Genomic DNA, 23,641 nt, shown 5'->3' with positions numbered 1-23,641 from the left:
CTACAGGCGTAGTCTCTTTCCTAATCAAATTTTCAAACGTTTGATTTTAATTAATGGTGCCTTCAATGTTATCCTCCCGTTAAATATTCATCGCAATGTGGCAGCCCCAGTCTGAATAATCAAAGTGTAAGCCACCAGTTTCCCCCTTTCTTTCATTCCTAGCCCCGCCGCTTCCCTTCCACTCTTTGCTATTCATTCCTTTCTCTGTGCCAACGCAAGAGCACATGAAGAAATGGGTTCAGAAGAAAATGGAAGTCCCTTCCTTCCAACAGAACGCTGTTGAGATGTTTTGCTCTCTCGCGCTCTCTTATCAGATTCTAAGCTCAATTTGGGTGAAAAAAAATGGCGGTTTTTCAAACACCAGTGAAATTATACCAGAATGTTATCAAAGGCTTTAAAAAACAAAACCAAATTAGCCGTTTAAAGATTTCAGTTATCCTCCTGGTTCAGGCTGATAGACTTTATGAAGCCAGAATTAGAATATATTATTGTGCCAACTAAAACTTTAAAATACAAACAAGGGGAAATTTTTTTATAAATGCTGTAATTCCTTTACAGTTAATGCAATACTTTTTGTAAAGCTGAAACTGCACTTAAAGCACACCTTGACTGCTTGATTTAAAATTCAGTGTGACTGCACACAAAGGGGGAAAAAAACTTAAACTTTTAAAAACTTTAAAATGAAGGAATTTTCTTTATTTCGTTTAACAGATGTTTTCCTTTCTTAGAGCATTGAATTTTACTATTTCCAGAAAAAGCCTATACACTTCTGCAAAAACAAAACAAGAAAAGAAGCAAAAAACTAACAAAGTACTTTATGTCCTTGCCCCAAAACGTTTGGACATATTTGCCAGAATGTCTTTATACCCACAGTGTACGATTATTGCATTTACCTGACTGCTGATTTCGACTACTTTTCAGAGAGTTCTCATGTATGATCTGTTTTGAGACCGTTTCCTGTCAACCTTGCCAATCCTGCTTGCGTCCCTGAATGCCTGATTGCACGTGAGCCCTTGTATGTTTATTAAATAGTAGATTTTGAACCTGATTCTGTTGTTTGGTCTAATTTCTGATTTCAATTCCTTTTGGGGTGGAAGTTTGCTGCAGCTGTAATCTTCAATTGTCTCTATAATTACATATTTTACAAAACTAAGATGAATTTGTCAGCTTGATAGTAATGAAAAGGTCATTAGGTCTGTTTTTCATTTCCACTTGTTACAGTGTTTATCTCCCACCAGTTAAAAAAGTTAAAAGTAAAAGTGCCAAGGTTAGAAATATATAATGTGTTGGTGAACACAATTGCTCCTTTGTGAATGCCACTGAAAGTTGAAGTGCCTTAGTAATTTTGGGATTGTGTTAATGTGCAACTATTATAGGTCCTGCTGGAAATCAGCGAGCGTAACCCAAATGGAGAAAAGCTAAAATGTTTTTTTTGTGTGTGAAAAGGGGAAGTGGAAAGAAAGGGAGAAAAGAAAAACTATCCAAGGTATATACAGTCTATACATATACCTCACATGTTGTTCTTCTGTTTTTTAGCCTAAATGTCACTGTCATTGCCATTTCATCCCAGTAAAGGTCAGTCTTGGTGTTGCAATAACTTTGCAGCAACTACTAAATATTACCCAAGTCATGGCAGAGTAAGACGGCAGGGAACCTTTAACAATTCAGATGCTTCTAAACTGTATTAAATGCAGAGAAAAAAGGAATACAATCTTACCACTTTCTGTGGGGAGTTTGGTTTCTGCAGTAGCCACTCAATGTCAAGAGGGACGGATGATGAGAACTGGTGGTGGCATGGCAAGGTGGCATTGTCCCCAACGACCTTTTTCATCTCTGTCTGGGCCCCCACTGACAGAAGGCTAACTAGAACTGAGGGAGAACAAGAGAAAGAGAGAGAGAGAAAAAAACTTGAGACAGAGGTAGAGACATGTCAGACGGGGTCACTAGCTCGATCTAAGCTTGAGGCAAGAGACAGATGCTGTGGACAGGAAGCGAAACCACAATGATAGAGGAAACCGGGTGCGAGGATACATCCAAATATTGAAGGGAGACAGAACAGATGGATTCTGTTCAGAGGGAATAAAGTTTGATTGAGGAGTTGAAGGAAAAATACTAAGAAAAGCTATTCACAGCTGCAGTTTGGGGGGAATTATGGATGGGTACTGTGCCGACACATCTGACACATGGACAATTCTGCCAGAAAACCCCGAAAAGATACAATTAATGAGTCACTTCCATTGCAAAAAAGTCCAAAAGCTATCCCAGGCCACCTTCCCATTAACAGTGAATGTCAGTATGGAAACTATTTTAAGTCCCAACCGCACAGAAAACGCACATACCAAAAACTCCCACTGTCGACTCAGTTAAGACCGACAGTCGCAGTAAAAGGTAGCAGTAATTGCGAGCGTGTGCACAAGTGAGTGACTCTGGGCACTGGCCAGACTAGTGTGGCCTGCGTATCAGTGGGGGAGCAGCAGGGCTAATTTATTGGAGGATGCTGGACAGCCTAGAGGGCTTGAATGGAATTAGCCAGAGGCGTCACAGGGGATGCTGGGAAAGTGAAACTGTGGATAGTGTTTGTGCATGCTCGCGTTCGTGCATGTGCTGGACTGTGTGTGTCAAGAAGCAGTGGTGCAATAGTGAGATATGTTTAGAAAGACTGCAGAGCTCGACTGTGCTTACGCACTCACGTGTGACGTACAGTTTTGGCCCTGCTATATTCATCTTAACTACCTGCCTTTAATTTAAGTGTGCTGTGCTGAATAATCATATAGCTCCAGGGGAATTTGACTGCTTGGAATTAAAGTTATCCTGCCTAACAGATGCTCATTTGAAGTGAAATGTTCAGACTGTGTAAATATTGTTGCTCCTATTCATTATCATGCCACCTTACTAGACACTCAACATGGCCTGCTGTTTGAACAGAATAAATAAATGTAGTGTGGGACACACATCTGAATGAAAGCTGTGCACTTTGTTTTGTCTGTTATGCTGATACTGACTGACAGAATAGTTTTGTGTTTAGAATATAACCTCATATACGTTCCACGGGAAGCCATGTGAATGCATCAGCGCTTACTGGGCGCCTGTCCCCTTGTGAACCGGTTCACCCTCATAGGAGCTAACGCCCTATCCCATAAGTGATCTCAGGGCCAATGAAAATGTCAGCTCAGTGCTGTGAAATGGGTGACTCAGTGCTGATACAGCACACAAAGAGATGAAGAGTAACCTCGCAGAAACTAATTCTCCTTAAAGAGCTTCATCCTTACTGAGATGACGTCATCTGCTTGAGTTCAGTTGCTCTTCAAGTTTTGATTAAAGGTTGTGCGCATCGGCGGCGGTGTTAAGAAAACCCCCCCGATGGGGAAGTGATTAACACTGGACATCTTGGGAGGATGCAGTGCTTTCCTAATGAAACCATGGGTTCAGGCGTTCACAGAGGCAGCACAAAGAGGGACAACACAGTTTTAAGCTAGAGGCTTTTATGCTGTGGTTTGTGTACAGATTATTCCTAATTATTTTGATAATTAAAATGATTTTTTTCTGAGACTTGTGCCACAATTCCTAGGTGTGTATTGTAGCTTCTCTGTTCCATGTTTTAATGGCCAGAGAGACATGTATATTAACGGATCTAGGACCTTTCTGTGTTTATAAAAAGACTAGAAAGTACTTGCTCCTCTTTCCTCCAATAAACCAAAGACATGCTTATTTGGTTAACTGGTGATTTTACATTTTGGTAGTCTCAGTTTGGCAGCGCGTCACTTTTTCACCCCTTTAGCTGACGTCAGCCAGGTTATGCTTCACTCCTGACCACCCTAAGTAGGGAAAGAAGTTAAGAAAAAGATGAATGAGAGGCTGGATAGAAAGTAACCTCCAAAGCCACTTTATATGCAAACCTAAGCGTTTAGCAGAAGTTAGTCTTTCCACTTTTTCTCCAGTGAAAAACCACAAAGAAAGGTACAAGACCACATATGACACAACTTTTTCCTAAGATAGATTCATGCCTGTTGCTAAAGGGCTTCACTGGGGTTTTTGGTTAGGTTTGTTTTGCTCTGAGAAGCTGATGCTCTAGTGTGCCATCCAGTGGCAATAAAAAGTTTGTGCACAGTGTGAATCCTCAACATTATGTCTTGATTTTCCGAGTCCCACATTCTAAACTTAAGATTTGGGCTACTCGTTGCCAGTTAAATGTAAAGTTTCCAATTGGAATTTGCCATTTTGAGGAACAAAGAGAGGGAATATAAAGTACTTTGCGGCTGGCTGAGAGCTTCTGTGTCCCTTTGGCACCCGAGGAGCAACAGGACAAATTGCTGAGGTCCTTCTGCTCTGCTTGCCCACCTGCCCAGTTCAAATCATTAGTCAGCAGAAAAGGATGGGCCACCCCTCCTCACAGAGAAGCTTCTGCACCTTAAGGGTATCCCCTTTCATGACTTTTTAATGCAGCATTTGCAGGGGTTATTCATCTTGTTAGCCTCCCTGCTGATATTGCTTTGAATGTCAGAAAAGAGAGTGAGGGCTTTGCAGCATTAGAAAATATTCAAGAGGAAGAAAGTTCAGGCCATGTGTGAATGCACAGCTGGTTGAGCTTAATGGTTCAAGTTAATGCTTGATGGTGGTACAGGGTCTGCTGGGAGACCTGTGCCCACTCCGCTCCTCAGGCTAGCCTCTGTAATCGGTGCTCCCACAGTCATCAGCAGCCTGGGGCTGAACCCGGCACTGTGTAGCTGGCCTGATAAGAGCTTTGTGCTTCCCTCCTCGCCTCCCACCTCATCCTTAACTGCCCACCGCTTCAGCTGTAGGCTCTGTAAATGGAAGAGTTCCCCTGAAAGATAGATAGGGCCAATGTGTCTGAAGAATGAGGGGAATTGCCATCTTTTCCCACACAAAGTACTTTACTTTTCATTAACTGTCTCTAAACTGACCTTCAAAAAAGCGACCTGTGTCAGCTCACTAACGTTGACTTGTGGGTGTTAAATATTCTCTTTATCATCAAACAGTAAAGTTTTCAGTTCCAGGTATTTAATTTATTCCTTAGAAATGAAAAAAAAAAAGCAAACGCCTAATATTTTTTTCCATCTGTGACAGAAAATATTTTTCATTTTTAACAGAAAGAATTGGCAGACAAATCAGACGGGGGTTTTTTGGTCGATATGCAGTCCATGCTACCCACTTTCCCATTTATTTATGGTCTTGCAGAGGGGCTTTTGTGCTGTGGAATGGATGACACAGTGCTCCCAAAATAAGCTTGCCTTGATGTGAGTTTGAGCTTGCATTTGGTTTGGCCTCATTCACCGTGTGCACAGCTGGGGTGGCTGGACTGCAAGACCCCATCATTTGTGTCAACATCAACACATCAGCTATGAGACACATCAGAATTAATCTCTGTGGCAGATTTGCAAACACTATGGAAATTCTGTTTGGCTTTGGTATGGGCTCGTGACCTTGGGCTTCAATTTGCAGCTAAGGTGACCCAGAAAGAATAATAAAAGAAAAGTGAGCCATATAACCTTCAGCTTCAGTAACATCCCTGGTCACAGCAACGTGCGTGCTTTCACGTGACCTTATAAGATTCCATAGGGGCATGGAAAAGACCATCTAAATAAACACTGTCTTCTTGAGGGGGAGATATATGTGGTACGGGCTTGCGATATGTTGGCTTGTGCCATATCCCAAAGCATATCCTCTATCCCGCTTTCTCTCTCTCTCTCTCTCTCTCTCTCATTATGCCTTCTTGTTACAGCTCTGCTTGGTTCAGTTTCGTGCCTCCATTTGTGACTGCGTTCGGTCTTCACCCACACAAAGAAAGGAAGGAAAGAAGACGATCATAATTAACAAAAGTGGGAGCTAAAAGAGAGGGAGATTTAGGGAGAGAGAGTGTGAGTGCGGGACACATTTGACAAAGAGAGCGAGAGTGAGAGGCTTGGGTGAAATATGGAGGAACCAATTTCTATGAAAAGACCCTAGGGGGAGTTGTGCTCCAGTAAATCCGCCTTACAGAGCCCTGCAATCTCATTATAGTGTAGCCAGTGAGACGGACAGACAGACAAACAAGACAGGCCCGGATCTTTCGCACTGCCCAAAGTCAAGCCCCATATCCCCTCAGTCAGCACATCAGCCTGGCTGGGGCCTTTGCCACGTCCGACGCTTATGACCTCTGGTACTCAAACATGGCACATCAGAAAGTGGGGGAGGCGGGGTGGAGGGGTGGAGGGGTGTGGGACAGTGACAGGGCGGGGAGAAATAGGTTGAGGGAGGGGTGGAGGAATGGTGCAATGCCTTGATTTGACCACTTATGCTGGCTCAATCACTGGTGTGGGTGAAGGATTATACCGTCACAAAGGTGGTTTTAGACACAGGTTAGCATATGCACACATCCCCCGCCCCGAAAGACCGGAGGGACGGCTGGTTTATCTTTTTTGACAATTTCTGACAATTTCCTGCTGTGTGCATTCATGCTGATTTTCGTCATGTGCAAACATCTATATTTCATGTAAATTCCCAGCTGCTGGTGTATATGATTTATGCTGTATGTGGGTAGATACTCTGTCACAAAGACACCTCCACTCCAGATGCAAGGGACTATCACGTGCTGACAGCAAATCAGCGCCTCAACATCAGGACCTATGATTTGGAATATGGCTACTTTACACATACAGACACAAGTCGCATTTGAGTTACATTCACAGCCTTACAGCAGCAGGGAAAAGCAACAATCATCTCCCAGTCTTGCCAATCTTTCCCACAACTGTTTATCTTCTGTCAAATAGAGACTCTGTTAAATACAGGGCGAGGAGGAGGAGGAGAGTCTGGATTAGGAACTTCATCAAACTTTTATCCATTTAACTAGCAAAATCTCACACAGGAAATACAAATCTCATTTATCCATCCATGCTGCTGACATAGAGCTAGTGTTTTTTAGCTGACTTGGAGAAGAGCACAGGGCATGAGACAACGGCAACATACTCACAGGTCAGCGTGTTTTATAGGCTGTAGCTTCCCTCCACTCACAGCTCTCCTATGTGACTGAACGGGCCATTCAAATGCCAAACATATACAGCATGGTGTATGAGTGTGGTACATCTCTAAATATAGGTCACATCTTGTCCCTTTTTATTTTCTTTTCCTGATATTTCAGAAAAATTGAGGAATGTGCAAAACATGTTTCAGCAGATGAGAGGCTGCCTTCAGTTGTTAGAACAAATGCAACGCTTACAAAAAGAGCCACCATGCATGCTCTGTGAGAGAGTCCTTTACTCATCCAAACACAGCCCTCTCTTTTAGTCATATCTTTTTAAGTGGCAAGTCTCTTTAAATGTTCCAAGTTATCACACCACATTAAAACATATGTTTTGCATATGGCGCACTATAGTGGTCTCCTTGTAGTTTCAAGGTCCAACTCATGAATATATACTGTGCCTGTGGAAATCAAACGGGCTGTTTGGTTTTCCCTGACTGGAGGCTGCTCTTTGAAGGGATAAAATCCCATAATCCTTTTTGCCTCACACCCAGCGACCATTGCAACCCTCTGCTGACATTAAATTTTTTGTCAGTAGCATTTTACAATAAGGTACATAGAGTCGTTATTGAGTAATATGTAAGGAGCAAATAAGACCAAAGCGCTAATTAGTAACTGCTAACCAGAATAACTCTTTACTTAAATATTACTACTAGAAATATGTCAGTAATTTATGATAACTACACTATTTTCATTTTGTGTCCATATAAGGAAAGCATTGCATCCCTAACTCTAACCACTGACAAGCAGTCACTACAAATGCAGTACCAACCTTGGCTTAGTCCTTGGTATCGTAATTTGGTATTTGGGTTCATGGTAACATTGATTTAAGACTCATATTGAACATCTGGTTCAAATTCAATGACTTATGAACCAGATGTTCAGTGCTGTAACAAGGCTTTTTTTTTGGAGTTGAAGAATGCAGGTGATGCCTTTTTTTCCACCCTTTAAATTATTATACAATATTTATGTCTGTTCTTCAATATAGAGGTATTCTGTACTGTCCTGCTGCTCAAACAATACTACACCAGCTAAAACCTCTTAAAAAAGGTGCATTATGTACTATTACAAATGGAAAATGTTGTACTCATTGGTTTCCTCTGAAGAAAATAATTAACTGGAAGAAACCAGAATAACGTGTCATCTCAAAGCTCTCCTCTGATTTAAATCTTGTAACTTTAAATCAGGATCCAGTAAGTATCTAGCACTCAATATTAAATACTTTACTACTATATATATATATATATATATATTAGGGGTGCAACGATATTCGTATCGATATTGAACCGTTCGATACAGTGCTTTCGGTTCGGTACGCATATGTATCGAACAATACCACATTTGTAATTTATTTTATCAACTTTCCTTCTGACGATGCTGTCTGTGTTGAGTGCTCAGTGAATCTGTGTTCGACTACTCCGCCTAGGCTGCACTGTCGAGCGCAGATCCACTGAGCGCTCAACACAGACAGCATAGTCAGAAGGAAGAGCGCAGGGCAAGCTAGCGAGACATAAGTTAAGCTCTACTTGCAACATTCAGATCTGGCGTTTGGAATTATTTTGGTTTTCATGTGACGTATGACCCTGAAGGTAAGCGAGTCATGGACTAAAGTAAAACAGTATGTTGGATGTGCCATGCAATGCTCAATTACATTGGTGTGAACTAGTGTGTTAGCACAGTTAGCTCGTTAACGTGTTTGCCGTCTAGCCCCATGCACGGAGCGATCGGCGGTAGCTCGTTAACGGAGATTTGCCGTGTTGTGGCGTTAAGGTCATTTCAACGAGATTAACCTGAAAGCACTAGTGGGAACACAACGAATATGACTGCACATTTACGCCGACATCATCCTAGTGCAAAGACAAGTGGAAGCAGACAAAAAAAGCAAGCATGCTACTAACTTTAGCCGAGTCATTTAGACAGCTGTTAGCACATGATTCTCCTTATGCTGCTGAGAATATAGCCCAGAAGAAGCGGATAGTATAGCTTTTATTTTGGAAAGAGCCATTTCTCTGTAATAAACTCTCTTTTCCAAAGATGAGTGATTCCTCAATCAGATACAGGGCTTGCAATATCGCTAGCCCGACGTCCCGGAGCTAGCGATTTTTTCAGTCGGGCTACCAAAATCTATCTCTTCCCTGCCCGTCGGGCTATTGTAGGAAAAATATATGTCAATGCTTTTGCATTCTTTCAGAAATGTAGCTGGGTAATTATGTCATTGGCATCGGTGAGCCACTGTCAATATGTGACATATTGAAGTTGCGTTTGAATTTGCGCTTGTTTTTTTGCTTTCACTTTGCAATCGTGCGAACTGTGTATAGAGAGCGACAGCACTGATCTGTGAGTGATGATAATTTGCTGCACCAATTCCTCTGACATCGTCTTATTAATCGTTAGCTTACTATGCAAACATGACAAGTGAAATCTCCCGCAGCAGCTTAAACATGTGAGAGGTTGATCGCGCAGAGAATCGCTGAGCTTATGTGAGTGAGCGTGTAAAAGCATTTCAGTTCTGCTGAGCCAAATAAGACAGGTCAGGGTGAAGAAGTGACAGCCAAAGAAAAGCTTACCACAAAACGGAGAAGTTATGACAAATCAGACTATAAGGCAAAAAGAAAGTGCAGCTTTATGGTTTCATGGACAAAAGAATTTCTGTGGCTGCAATATGATGAGCTAAATAACCAGGGCTGCACATAAGTGGTCCGCAGGTGCGCATTCGCTGTCAAAATAAAAAACACGCACAAGGGTTAGGGTTAAATTTAAAAACTGTACTTTTGAGTTAAAATATATATTTATAATTTTAATAAATGACAAATTAAAAATGCATGAACATTTTTTTGTATCGAAAAAATATCGAACCGTGACACCAAAGTATCGAACCGAACCGAACCGTGAATTTTGTGTATCGTTGCACCCCTAATATATATATATAATATTGTGTACCACTTATCAGGTATTGTGCACTGATTAAATGTGAAGTACTTCAAACTGATGGCTTCTTGCACTGCTGTTACCATTTGCATCCTGTGCTGTTATGTTTGTGTCATGTTCTCAGATGTCTTTGGTGAAACAGAGTTTAATCCCAACAAGCCTGACCGTTAATAATCACAACATCACGAGCTCGTACAGCCAATCTGAATATTTAAACCTCTTTAATTTGTAGCACCATTAAATATGAGGGCCACTAGATCAATGAGAAAACTGAAGCTTTACACAAAAAGTTGTAAAAGTGAAGGCCATCCAGTTCCTGTTCATCTTCGATGAGGAGTTTCTAAGAAATCTGGCTCGAGCAGTAATGGGTGGGTTTAGGAGGAAATGAACAGAATAATTTCCACAATAATCCCTCGAAGCTGCAGAGGGAGGGCAGATGGGAAAAGAGAAGGAAGACCAATTGGAAAAGAAAAAGGAGATAAAATACCACCGATGTTTGAATGATATGGCAAATGCTCACCTTGTGATGCTGTTATTACCTTCATTAGCATACCTTTCATGGCCTTGTCATTGCTGTCATGTCAAGAGATGGCATCAGCATCCCGCTGATAGATCCCCAAAATAGATCCGAAATTAGTTTCACAACAGGCACTTTTAATTCCCCCAAAGTATTCTGCATTTTCCCTTAGCAAAATAAGAATGAAGAAACGAAAATGGGAAAAAGATAATTACATCATTCCCCAGGGGTCTGAGCGAGTCAGTGAAACCTGCTTACACTGCTGCATCTGGTGGCACAACCTACACTCTTGGGTGTAGCTGCTCAACTGCAAAGTCTTCTACTTTTCTCTTAAAACAATCCAAAAAGCAAAGGCTTCTCAAAGCCTTTGTAGCATTTTCTTCAGCCTGGAGGCTGCTTTTACCATTCAGTCAATTTTGGTTTTGTCTTTTTTCCAAGAGAAGATAAACACATATTTTACATATACTGTATAATCAAAGTTAAAGGGAACACTGAAACATGACACACTACTGCAAGAAGTCTGAGTAATTCTTTCCACCTTTCTGCGGCTTTTGTATGAAAAAAAAGACCAAGTGGAAAGACGGACATGCAGAAGACTTGGACAAACTCCAGTCTCTTTAACAACAAAACTCTGTCTTTGGCAAAAAGTTCTTCTTTCTTCTTCATCTTCTTTTTTTTTTTTGGAAAACCAATTCATCATTTTATAAAGGACTCTCCATATTTAAAATGTTAATTACAGCAATGCATCTTGGAGACTGACCTGTAGAATAATCTCCAAAAGTCTGCGTGGAGTAAAACCGTTTACAGGGTTATATTCAGGTTAAAGGAACTAACAAACAAACACACACAAAAAACACCATTTAAGACCCCCCCCATCAAAGTCTTTACACTGAACAAGGTCCAAATGTCAAATGGTCTGTTTTGTGCGAGATAACACGCTTCAGTCAAATGGGGCTTGGACAGTGACCTCTCTGTGCAACATCAGACCCTCCCAACATCTGGCAGTGACTAAACAAACCAGCATGTGTGGATAGTCACTTTATTCTGCGTGAGAGTCTGCATATCTGAGAAAAGCATTGCAGCAAAGAAGAGAGAGAGGAAGTTAACGTCTTACAGAAACATATCACCAAGGTGACTGAAGCTGTGTGTGGGTACGTGTGAATGTGTGTAAAGGGCACATCTTCCCTGCAGCACATGCATGCAGCCTTGAATAAACCTGCTGCACCCCCCCACTGAGGAAACACGTTTTAATGGAGGAGTAGAGGACAGTCAGTCATTATATATAAGAAGTCACAAAAAAGCACTTTGAAATTAAACTCTCTGCTGTTGCCGAGGATATTTTTGCTGGGACTCATTCTCTCTCGTATGGGTCTTCGACTGAACAGAAAACAATTGCTCGTTTTCAAAGTGGTAAGTCAGCAATTTGGGATATCAAACGAAAACAACTGCAAATCCAGTTACAGAAATTATATTTGCTTTGGCAGAAATCAGATTTGCCTTTCCCCCACGCAAACAAAACTATCTTTCCATTCCTGTGCAGACCATTTTTCTTATTTTTCTCTATTCAACAAACTTTGATCCCAGGGCTCAACCATCCCTTGATCTCAGCAGCATTAAGGAGTTTTGTTGGTAGGAGTTTGAGAATAAGAGTGAAAAATATACATCGCAGAGATCCCTAGCGTATTTACAATCATAGCCGAATAGATAACTCAGTCGGAGGCTGTTCTTTGCTGACTTCAAGCTCTGTTCGACCCCGTATGCCTGACAGATGGTGCAGTCAGAAACAAGATGAGCTGTATTCATTAAAAGACTGTAGAAGACAGGTTCTCCTGCTGCTGATCAACTTAAAGCTTTCCTGTTGAGCTTTCAAGTGGTATGATATCATCAGCTAAGCACTGCTGGAGTTAGGACAGATGGACTAGTTATGCTACAGCCATAAAGCCCACAGCGCACATATAAACAGCTCCTACAGCTTTTGCTGGCACATCAGGTGACTGCAGGAGCTGTTCTCTGTTCACAAAATGTTCCTCAATTTCCTCAGTTATTTATGTGGTCTAATCTCAATTTGTGGCTGGCAAGCATGTGAATGAACTCCTCTCACATTGTTGGAGTGGCTGGACATGGGGACTGACCTCAGTGGATCAATACTTAATAAGCTTTTGTGCTGCCAAGTCCATTTTGCTGCAATCTGCAATTTTTTTTTATGTCCATTAGGTTGAAAATAGAGCTGACTAGGTGCATGGCCACAAGAAGCGGGGTGCATCGTGGTCGCACAAATGATGGATGCTTCACGATAGTCTGCGACCGATGAAAACTTCAAATACTATCTGCCTCATGCGCTATAAACTACAGCACCCCTGGCTTTTATTAAACGCAATTCAATGCCCCAGCTGTGTTTCAAAGACACGTTTAACAACCTGTGGGAAGATAATAAAAGCCACAGTGGGCTATATGGTTAGGTTTGCAGGCACGTGACGAACAAGGGGAATAGGAAGAAAACAAGTCTGCAGCTAGTGTTATATTTGTAGCAGCACTAAAGTTTAGCTGTAGAGGCAATATAAGATCCAATCTGGACATGTAAACACTGCATTTGGGGAGCTCATAGTCATGAGTGTGTGGGGATTCTGGATGCTTCCCTTCTTCTTCTTCACATGTAGATTTGCTTCCATTATTTAGGTCATTGTGTTTATTTGTCAATGTCTAAAGTCCAAGTTCACCTGGGGTTCGACGGCAAAGCTTCTCTCAGCTAATTTACTTCGCCGGATCCACGAGAGAATAGGAACTGAGCACAGCAGAGCAGCTCCCCTGTTGTACATTTCATCGGCTAATTGAAAACAGACGGGGCGCTAACTCCCCCTCTTCATCCGCCCAGCGCTGGCTGCGTCACTGACATATTAGGGCTGTCGCCGGTCTTATGGTATGCATCTGACACGCCATTCTTACTTGATTGGTTACGCGGAAAATAATAAAGCAGGGGACAGCTCATACACAAATGAGAGGATGATACTGTTGCTGCCGCTCGTGCCATAGCTGCTCCTGTAGAGGACAAAGAGGTAAGTTATCCGTTCAAGCCACTGACGTGGAAGGACACGTCAATGACTGCAATTTCCCCAGAGGTGAGCAGATGCTACGTCTGTTTTGGCAGCTGTATGCTGAAAGGTGTTGACTGGTGGGGTAGCTGACAGAGCCAGAGTGGTGGCTGTATGATGGCCAGGGAGGTCAACAGGGGCTGTGAGGTTTCCAGGAAAGGCCTCACTTAGGCTCATTTAGGAGAACTAATGGACCAACCTACCATCTGTCCTTATGATTAGCTAAGGCCATTCGTGCAGGACACTAAACTTATTCACCTGCTACACAGACACACACAAAACACACTTACACTGTATATGTGTGTGCAGCTGAACTAACACATGGCACACATATCCACTCTGTTATTTTAATATATTTAAAGGTGTGTGGAATGCATCTGTGTGCAAGAGCAATAGTCCTCAGTGGCATTTTTGAGAAAAGAAAGTTTGTGTAAGTCTGTGATACAGAAACACACACACACACACACACACACACACACACACACACACACACACACACACACACACACACACACACACACACACACACACACAAACTCTCCTCCAAATAAATATGCTTGCCCTTTGTGCTGCTCAGCACTACTCCCCACCATGTCTCGAAAAGGAATGCCCACGCGGCCACATACGAGGGCGGAGAGAAGATTGAAACCAGATGAATTGAGTTTGGGTACAGCCTGCTCAACAGAGTCATATTTCACTCCCCAAAGCCTGATTAAAACTAGGTGCAGCTCTAGCTGGGCCAGTGCAGCTTTTCTCTTGCTAGAAGGACATTTGGTTGCAGAAACTCTGGGCTAGAAGGAAACGGGGCGAAGGTCACACCTAAGGTTTTGGAAATTTGCACATAATCTCTCAGTAGACAGTTGAAAAAGCACAGACAGTTCCTAAATTTCTAAAAAAAAAAAAAAAATCCCCCAAATTCCAGAGTCTTTCTCTAAAGATGCATTTGACATGCCTTAAAGGTATGCATGTATTGTTGGCTTTTAAATTTGATATTAAAACTAGGCCACTTATGTGTAATAACAGATGTGCCAAAGGAAATGAGAGCCTGAATTGTAGAGCCAGGGTCATTAACATACAAACGTTGCTGTAGATGAAGAATCTGATATGGGGAAAAGCAAATAAAGCCATCAGACTTAATAGACTCAGGTTTTGTGATATGATTCCAAAATATGAATTCTTATTAGAATTGTAGAAACAACAACAACATACCTCGTATTAAAGTACTAATAGTAGGGCCTTTTTAGATCCTAGATTTAAAGATTCTCCCCTGAGAATTTAACTTTGTTCCTCTGAAGTATCATTTGAAGCATAAAGGAACAATAAACCTTAAAGAGTGCAGTGTGCCTGTTAACAAAAACTCCTGAATACTTACAAGATATGACTGCATTTCCAAGATCTCTGAGGCATAATGTTCATGTTTGTGTCCACAGACATTAGAGTCAGTGTTGTGCAATGTTGCATTCTCTGGACGAGAATTCACTTGGAAAGAGGAAAAACAGCCAAACATGCCACATGTTGTTTCCTACTGCCTTTACCAGTTAGCCTGCACACCCAGTGAGCGCGCCTTGACAGTCGTGGAGGTCATGTTTTTGCACACATGTGTGTGGCTGGAGAAAGAGGGTGTCCTTTGCATTCTTTCTGGGTGAATGTGAAGAGCGAGACAGCGGGAGAATGTGACAGCGAAGAAGCCTGGGTTCTGTAGATGCACTCACATGTAAGTTCCACGCACAGAACCGACCGATTACCGACCCGTTTTTGTCGGCCGTCTGTAGTCGTCTCTCCTTAGCTAGTGAATTAGAGGCGGGAGACTTTTGTACTCTTTCCAGCGCAGGCTGCATTCTCTTTCCTTCCCATGCAGCTGGTCGGCCACACTCACGACTCAATGCCAAACACACTCCCCTCTATCCCCCTGACATTTCAGCTATGTTACCGCTGAGAGAGTTGTGGCTCGCCTGCCTGCCGCCTGCCTGCACACATGAGTAAATAAAGCCCAGCTCATTTCATTTAGCCATAACGTTTAATCTACATTTGCTTGGTCAATGAGAGGTTAATCTCATTACCTTGTGCTAAATGGCATGCTCGGGCATCCTCAGACAAAACGAAGGTTAGACACAAGTTAATTAAAAGAGTAATTAAAAGAAGACAGTAAGTCCCAATATGTTAGTTTCTGTGACACCGGTGCACTGACATTATAAAAAGAGACTATTCTAATGTTGTCTATCACCAATAACAAATCACTTTGTTACTGACAAATGAGACTAGTAATACTGCAAAAATATAAAAAAAAGGAAAGGTTGAACATGTGCTTCAAACTAACTTTTAGTGCTGGCTGTGGTTTACTCACGGTGAGTGGGTTTATTAAATGTAAGCCTCACCGCAGCACCCACACACCTATTAAAAATGTTAATCAACTCCAACAGGTTCCTAAAAACTTGACATGCAATTAGTTGGGCTGAATTGCAGAAGGTTTAAATGCCTGTAATTTATTGTGATAATGCACTCCAGTAGCACCCTACTGCAATCTGCCTGAGGTGCTTTCAAAATAAAAGATAAAAACAAAAATAAGAGCGGGTAAAGAAAAGTTGAGCCAATTTAGATCATTAGATCACGAGACAAAAAAAGTAAAAACAGGGTATATTTTCCCCTAAAGTCATATAAATAAACTTTCACTTTTTCTTCTGTCTTGTTTATCATATTGTGGTGTGACATTATTAATCCCGTCTAATGGGATCATAAACAATTAATTTACATAAGTCTATAAATACAACACAGACCACGACACAGGATTTACATCATGGACATTTACGTCATACGAAATGTCTAATCTTACTTTAATAATGTTCCTTCCGCATCATCTCTGTGATTTCCATTAGACGCTTTTCAGTGCTCCTGTCCTGTTAGCATAACTTAGGGAGCTTGGGATATAGCCTGCTAGTTGCCTGCCCTGCGGGTACTACTACCGGCTCCAGCCTTCCTCCAGATGAATCATAAACAAGTCCCTTGGCCTCCGTGACTTAATCCCCTGTGACATCGCCACAGGGAAATGGAAAAATAGGGAGCGTAGGGAAAGGAAAACACGCCGCGTGCACAAATTCCGAGTGAATTAAACATTAGGATGAATGTGTATGAGGTGTATCTGAGGATATGTCATCGAATCGAGGTGGTAGTTTAACAGATGATAGAATCAGGATCTGGAGGTGATGTAAGTGGTGGTGAGGGGGAAAGGACACTCTTTAATTTGTGCTTTATAGAAGCTATAGAAGTCATCTCAGGCTTTACCTTCGATCCCCTCTCCCTTTTTTTTGGTATGTTTGTATTATGCAAATTCATGTCCCACAGTCTCTCATTTGGCCACACAGCTTAAGCTCGGGTAGTCTACAGAGTGTGGCAGCTAAAGCTATAATCAACATCATGCTCCTTTTAGGCATGAGAAAGCATACCCAGGAGGAAGCAATAAATGGATTTATTTTAGGAGCCAGAATGTAGAATCTTAGATCGGGCCAGACATGCTAAGTGCTTTGTCCCTCATGCATCAGCCCTTGGGCAGTATTTCCTGCCTAATTAAAAAAAGAACAAGGTGCAGGAGGAAAACGATGTAGGCATCTTGCTTGAACAGAATTGGGAGGGAGCAGCCCCGGTCTGCTCGCGTATTTTTCTTCTCTTAAAGTTTGGGATATGATTCTCACTTTGCTGGCACTCTGCGGGTTTTGCTGATGTAAGGGGCTTTTGTCTCGAGATTAATGAAAGACGTTTGGCTCTTTGACATTTTGGATCCCACACAAAGGTTAAAAACAGCCTCTGACCAGCGAAAGGTTTATGCGCCACCGAGGATGCTCTCCTCACTCAGGGAAGCAACTTTTTTTCATCCTACATTTTTTCTCCCATTTTCACCAACACAAAAAAAAGAAAATAAAGTGAAGCTCAGCTGTATTTCAAACAAACTACATTACGCCCGCATCTCTCTTGTACTGACAAATTATACATTTTATCTACCAAGTGCGTGCAAGTATGTGTCCATGTGTTGCATATTACAGTAAGCTGAGAACAAACTGTTTAACCTACAGTACGTCCACTAACAGCACCTCAGTTTTGTGTGGGTGAGCTGGGAGAGCTATTATTATCTATTCACACTCTGGTGGAAATTACAGCGCCCGTCTGTCTGTCTGGTCAGGTGACTTGCGGTGCATCCTCTCCTCCCTGAAACTTAAAGCCACAGGTTTTAACTTTTGACCATCCCAGAAGAGTCTGGATGGCTCCATGAAATAAAAATTGTTGGAGGAACTGTTGAGATAAAATCTTATCCTTATTATTGTGGTGTAACTGCTCAAATGTCATATTCCTGAGTTTAAATTGGAATTTATGATTAAACGATCAAAGTATACTTTTATTGTTGCGATTAGCATAGAAACTTTATGCGTGATTAAATTAAAAAAAAGGAAGAGGATAGCCAGGTTAAAAAAATAAAAATAAATCACTGTACAGTATGTGATTTTCACTTCACTTGCTATAGGTTATATTGCAGAGACATCTCAAAAAACCATCTCTGTGCATCTGCCTTCACATGGGAAATGGTTATGGATAGCACCAACACCACCGCCCCATCCCCATCATCCGTCCTATCTCTCAGCATATATATCAGATCTCATGATGAACACATGCACACAGTCAGTTATTGCCAAAGAAGCACACTTTTTGCCCTGCGTGTCGCCTGCTCAGTGGAGAGTACATAATGCCTGAGCCATGCATGGCTGGACCAATGCCAGGATGATGAAAATGTTCTTCCCTGAGTCCACAACAAGAAAGTGTCCAGACATTTTAGCTTTTCTCTTATGCCACATGCTGGCAAGGTACATCCCTAACTACTAATTCCATCAGAAGAGTTAGCAGGGCCTGTGTAAACTCACCACAGCTTAGACCAACATAATATCTGTTTCCAAAATAAATCACTAAGTAACAGAAGAAGAACCAAATAAGAGCCTGAGCTCCAACACCGAGCTCCTAACAGACTCTAGCTTAAAGAAAGAGACGCAATGAGTAGAATTTGTTGTATTATGAGAAAAGGAAACTTAATTAGCAACCTGAACTAAAACATTTGTTTCAGGAAAGCTCCTGTACTGCATTGGAAAGCAATTGTGAATTCAATTATCCAAAAGTAAGTGCAATTTTAAGGCTAAATATCAGGGAAAAAAAATGCCTTCTGCAGCGAAGATCCATTTGGAGCAGGCATGTGTTTATTTATCGCAATGTAGCCAATCAGGGACATTTTATCTCGCCTTATCCTTGGTGGATTACGTACTAATCTGTTTGCTGAAGGGAAAAAAAAGAACGAGAGGCAGTGAAAATGGCTTTTCTCTATCATCCTTCCCTCTATTAATATTTCTATTAGGGGTGCCTCGCAATGATGTGATGTGACACTTGTGGCTCTGCATGAGAAGCAAGGCTAATGGGGGACAGAGACAGCAAGAGAAAGAGATGATTTTATTCCACCTGAGATGTGGCACCACTGTTAGTTTGCGTGCACGCTGTACATCTATGCATAATGTCTTCCTTAAAAGCATTTGTAAGGTGCATGTACTATGAGTGCATTTGAATGAAATATGCTGAAATTATTAGTGCAGACATTCGTTTGGCGTTCATTTAAGATCCGCGCAGAGCAGTACACCGATTTAGCCTCACTGTGAGTGATGGGATGACAAGAAGACTCCTGGAAGGTTTAATGAACACAACAGTGTAGCCTAGGGTTAGGTGTTCAGGTACAAATACAATGTCCTCTTCTGGACAATGCAAATTTGATTATGCATTTGAGAAAGCAAACACAAAAGCATGTTATGACACTCATGTATATACTACTTAGATTGTTCAGACCTGGCAGTTCATAGTCACATTAGTAGCTAGCACTCTAATGTGAGAGAGCAATGCTGCCCACAGCAATCTGCTACTGATTCTATGGTTTGACCTTCAAGCCGTAGTGTCCTTCATCCCTGGATGCTTTCCTCCTCACTAATGCAAGTAAGGAGGAGTGGGAATAACATCTGCATAAGCCATCAGAGGAACATGGCCAGGAACTCCCTTTCTTTAGTCGGTCCAATCTAAATAGCTAATGTATTCTTGTCAATACAGTAACAGTACGCTGCTCGTACATGTAAATACATGTAAATACACTAACGTGTGGAAACACATGCTCCCCAAATGCACATAAAATGCACATAAAATGGTAAAGCGCTCATTGAAAAGGCAGTTTAGATGCTGATCATGACTAGAAGGAGGCCATGCCCCTTCCTTCCAATCCTCAAGCTACCCTGTACAGTGTACGTTGGCCATTTTAACTGCTAAATGCAGAGAAAAAGATGCCCAATGACATTTGAAAGGCTGCCCATTGCTATTGAGTTCCCACTGGCAATTTCCCTGCATACTGCTACATTTTTTGCTAAAGAACGCAATAGATTAAGAATGAGAGTGAATGCCTGCTCTCTAGTTGTCTGTTTCCTAATGTCACTGGGTTTTAGCAGGAATTAACTTTAATGCCACTCTGTTTCCCACACCTGAATGTCACCGATTTTTAATTGGCCTGCTTGTGAAATGGTAGTGTTATTTATGTCCAGAAGCCACTGATGGATCATAAGTGACTATGGTTTCATTGCATTCTGACAAATTCAGCATACCCTGTGCCACATGGTTGCCTGAACATGTACTATTGCAAATAAGCTGAGGACCATTTTCACTGAACGCTGAAGTTGTTTCCTAACATTCCTACTCAACTTAAGTGGTGCAATACAAATGACAATATACTGGGGAAAATAGATTATAAATTAAGCAGTACACATAATGCACTTCATTTTAATGCAGAAAAAAATGTCAGTCTGTAGGTGCAAATGCAGTACCCTGGGATTTACCCCGAGAGTAAAATATTCAAAGGTCAGAGGTCAAACCAGTCACAGCTGCTCTAAAGTCCTATGCCGATGGGCTCCTGGGACACATGGAGACTAATCAGTTACACATATTCACTCTCTGGCTGTCTACTGCTCTCTTGCACAAAAACACACACACACACACACACACACACACACACACACACACACGCACACGCACACGCACACAGGCATCAGTGACTTTACATTGCATGAAACAAACAGTATTGAGTATCACAACACAACCTAAAGCCACTTTTCCATTTGTACATACTTGGATCGACTTGGCACGGTCCGCCACGGTTTTCAGGGTTTTCCATTAGGTCATAGTACCCGATGCCAGGTACTTCTTTAGTACCTGCTCGGCCGAGATTTCAAGCGATCCGAGCAGGTACTAAAATGTGATGTTGTCAGACTTCATGAGAGCATCACATTCACGGAAATCAAAACTGCCATTTCCGGCAACGAGAGAAATGGCTACAAAAAACAACGCCGTCATACCTGAGTCTGACAAAAAGCCACAGACCAAGCAGCATGCATTTTCTTGCCTCGATGTCCACATTTGTTGTTGCGTCCGTGTCGCATATTAATTACACTGCTATGACAACGACCACACACATTAAGAGGTATTAAGTTGTAATGAAAAACAGCCGATCTGAGTCAAGTTGTGGCAAACCGTGGCAAGTCGATCCAAGTACATACTAACGGAAAAGGGGCTTAAAAGCTCTGCCATGCCTTTTCTTCTATTGGACAATTGTGACAGTCGTATGTGATAGGTGTCACTTGTGCCACGCTGATGGCTTCACAATAGCCCCTTGAGCACAATAAAACTTGAAGCACACAGCACGTAAATGAGCTCCCAGAGAATCATTATTCAAGGTAAGCAGCAGGAAGAGATCTGTCTTGTGTGTTTTGAGGGAACGGGTCAGGCTTTTCTAAACAAAAAGTCAATTTTTATGATTGCACCGACATGATTGTTAATGTGTTTGAGACTGGGGCACAGTGTGCTCTTTCCGTTTCTTTTATCTCTGCAAAAGACTGTCTGTGAATGTAAACCTCTGTGAACTCACTGTGCCCCCCCTTAGCTGTCTGGAAAACCCATGACATGCAATAAGGCCCGTCACTGACAAGTACCTAATGATCCTTCTGGCTCAGGCAAACAGTCAAGTTTCCAAATCCCATCTGTATTTCACCAGTCACCCCAAGGAAAACACAGTTCCACTGTCAGTGGTTAGAGTTTTGAAATGCAACAGGAATCTAAGGAAAGAGCCAAATGCGAATGACTCGTGCAAAAGTGAAAAAAAGAAAAGAAAAAAGAACCCAAAACCTTGAGGTTTCCGCTTTCAGGAAACAAAATGAGTCGTTTCTGTATACAGAACAAAGTGCCTCACAGGAAGCACTTAGGATCAGATAAACACGTGAAGAAGATTGATAAACATATAAAGAAAACTACAAAATACTGAAAGAAATAAAAGCTGTTGCTATGGTGCCTGTTTTTGTAACTCGGTGTGCGTTTCTGTGGAAGTGCTGCCTTTAATTCTAGCAGACACTGAATTCCTGCCAGCAGAGGTTATTTTACTGTATCCTTTTTCTGTGACTTTACATGGTAATCAGGTAAGTCTGGGGATAAGAATAGCTGCCCCTCCATGACACAGTGCACATTAAGAATTACTGAGCCACAGACACACACTCACATAGTGTGCACAGATGAACAAATACAGCAAAAACCTAGGAAAAAAATACAAAAAGATCTCTGTTTCCCTTCTTCTCTCACATGCAAACGCACACTCATGCTGGTTGACCCTTTGCGTCTACGACCAACAGTGCAGACATTCCTCATTCTGGCTCAGCCTACGCTTTGTTTGGATTAGCTGAGAGGGAGCAGAACCCTTCTGGTCTCTGTGGCTGCACGGCACACGTCAGCCTGCTGCTGGGTTTGCACTCACACCAAAATACACACATACACATGACAAGACATGTACTCAAGTAGCTGCATGCACATGTTCACATGTATCTTCAAATCTAGAAACACCTCCGCATGCGCATTAGCTGACAGCGATAAGCAAATTTAACTAAAAAACACGCAGATATAGACACACACTTGCACACGCGCGCACTCACACTGATGCACACGACAATGGCCAGTCATCTGGCCTTATACAGGCATCGTGGCGACCCATTGCCTTTCATGGGAACTGACTTCCTGACATCCTGTCCTCAGGCTCTGTGTTCTCTGCAGCCCGACTAGTTCGCAGCAGGAGAGGAGGGGTGTGATGGAGGGATGAGAGAAAACAGAGAGAAAGATGGAGGAAGAAAAATGCAGATGAGTAGCAGGGTAGGCTGAAAATGGATGAGATGGAGGCGAAAGAAAGAAAGGTACAGGGAAAGCAGTGAGAGTAGAAATGTGACATAGACAGAAGCAGGGGAAAACACATTTTAAACAAAGAACACACAACAGGAGACAGAGGGTGAAGTGTGCTCTCACAGTGTTTAGGTTATAGGCGTTTGGCAGCAGTCTATTCTCCTCGCAAAGCCTCTGTTCCCAGACTCCAAAACACCTGAGAGACTCCAGCGAGATCCAAGCTGAGTCGAGGCGGCTGGTCTGTCAGCGCAGTCAGTAGAAGAGTTCTCTTTGTGTCATCAGCTTCTCAGCAGCTAAAGTTAATTTCGCACTAAGTCCTGTCTTCATTATAAATGGAGTCATCCTTGCACAGAAGAGTACCACCGGCTGACATATAACATAAGATATCTTGGCACTTTTTGCATACCAAGCTAATGCAATGTAAGAAAATTGAATTTTACACATGTTCGTTGCGGGGAAAGGATGAAAAGTAGTGATGCAATGAAGCAAAATGTCAAGACTGCTTAGAGTAGTGGTGACACAGAACATGACGGAGCTTACCTGAGGAGGAAAATGGCAAAAAATATGCTGGCTCAAACTCATTTTAACGAATAATAATGGTATTTAAACAGATGGCGAATAATGCTGTTGCTGGTTATTAAAACGTTTGAACTATTAATAAACCAGAAAAAAAACTACTTTCTCACCTATGCAGTGTATGAATCACAAGGTCAGCGTGGCCAAAACATTAAATTATAAGAAGCCTATGAGGAAGATTATGACTATGCTTCCTGATAGGTCTGCTGGAAAATAATAAAGCTGCAACCAAATAATGTATAATGG

At 42.0% G+C, this 23,641-nt stretch overlaps 1 protein-coding gene across 1 annotated transcript in view; it reads right to left on the bottom strand.

Annotated features, from left to right (window-relative positions):
• The window catches only part of clmpb (CXADR like membrane protein b), a 78,230-nt gene that overhangs the window by 25,146 nt on the left and 29,443 nt on the right, over nucleotides 1-23,641 (bottom strand). The window contains exon 2 of the mRNA XM_040009616.1: nucleotides 1,718-1,869. Within this exon, the coding sequence (XP_039865550.1) occupies nucleotides 1,718-1,869 (152 nt within the window). The remainder of the gene's footprint in view (nucleotides 1-1,717; nucleotides 1,870-23,641) is intronic.

The sequence above is a fragment of the Simochromis diagramma genome, unplaced genomic scaffold, assembly GCF_900408965.1.
Source record: "Simochromis diagramma unplaced genomic scaffold, fSimDia1.1 OVJJ01000344.1, whole genome shotgun sequence".
In the NCBI taxonomy this organism is placed as follows: Eukaryota; Metazoa; Chordata; class Actinopteri; order Cichliformes; family Cichlidae; genus Simochromis; species Simochromis diagramma.
This window is presented reverse-complemented; position numbering and strand designations above follow the sequence as displayed.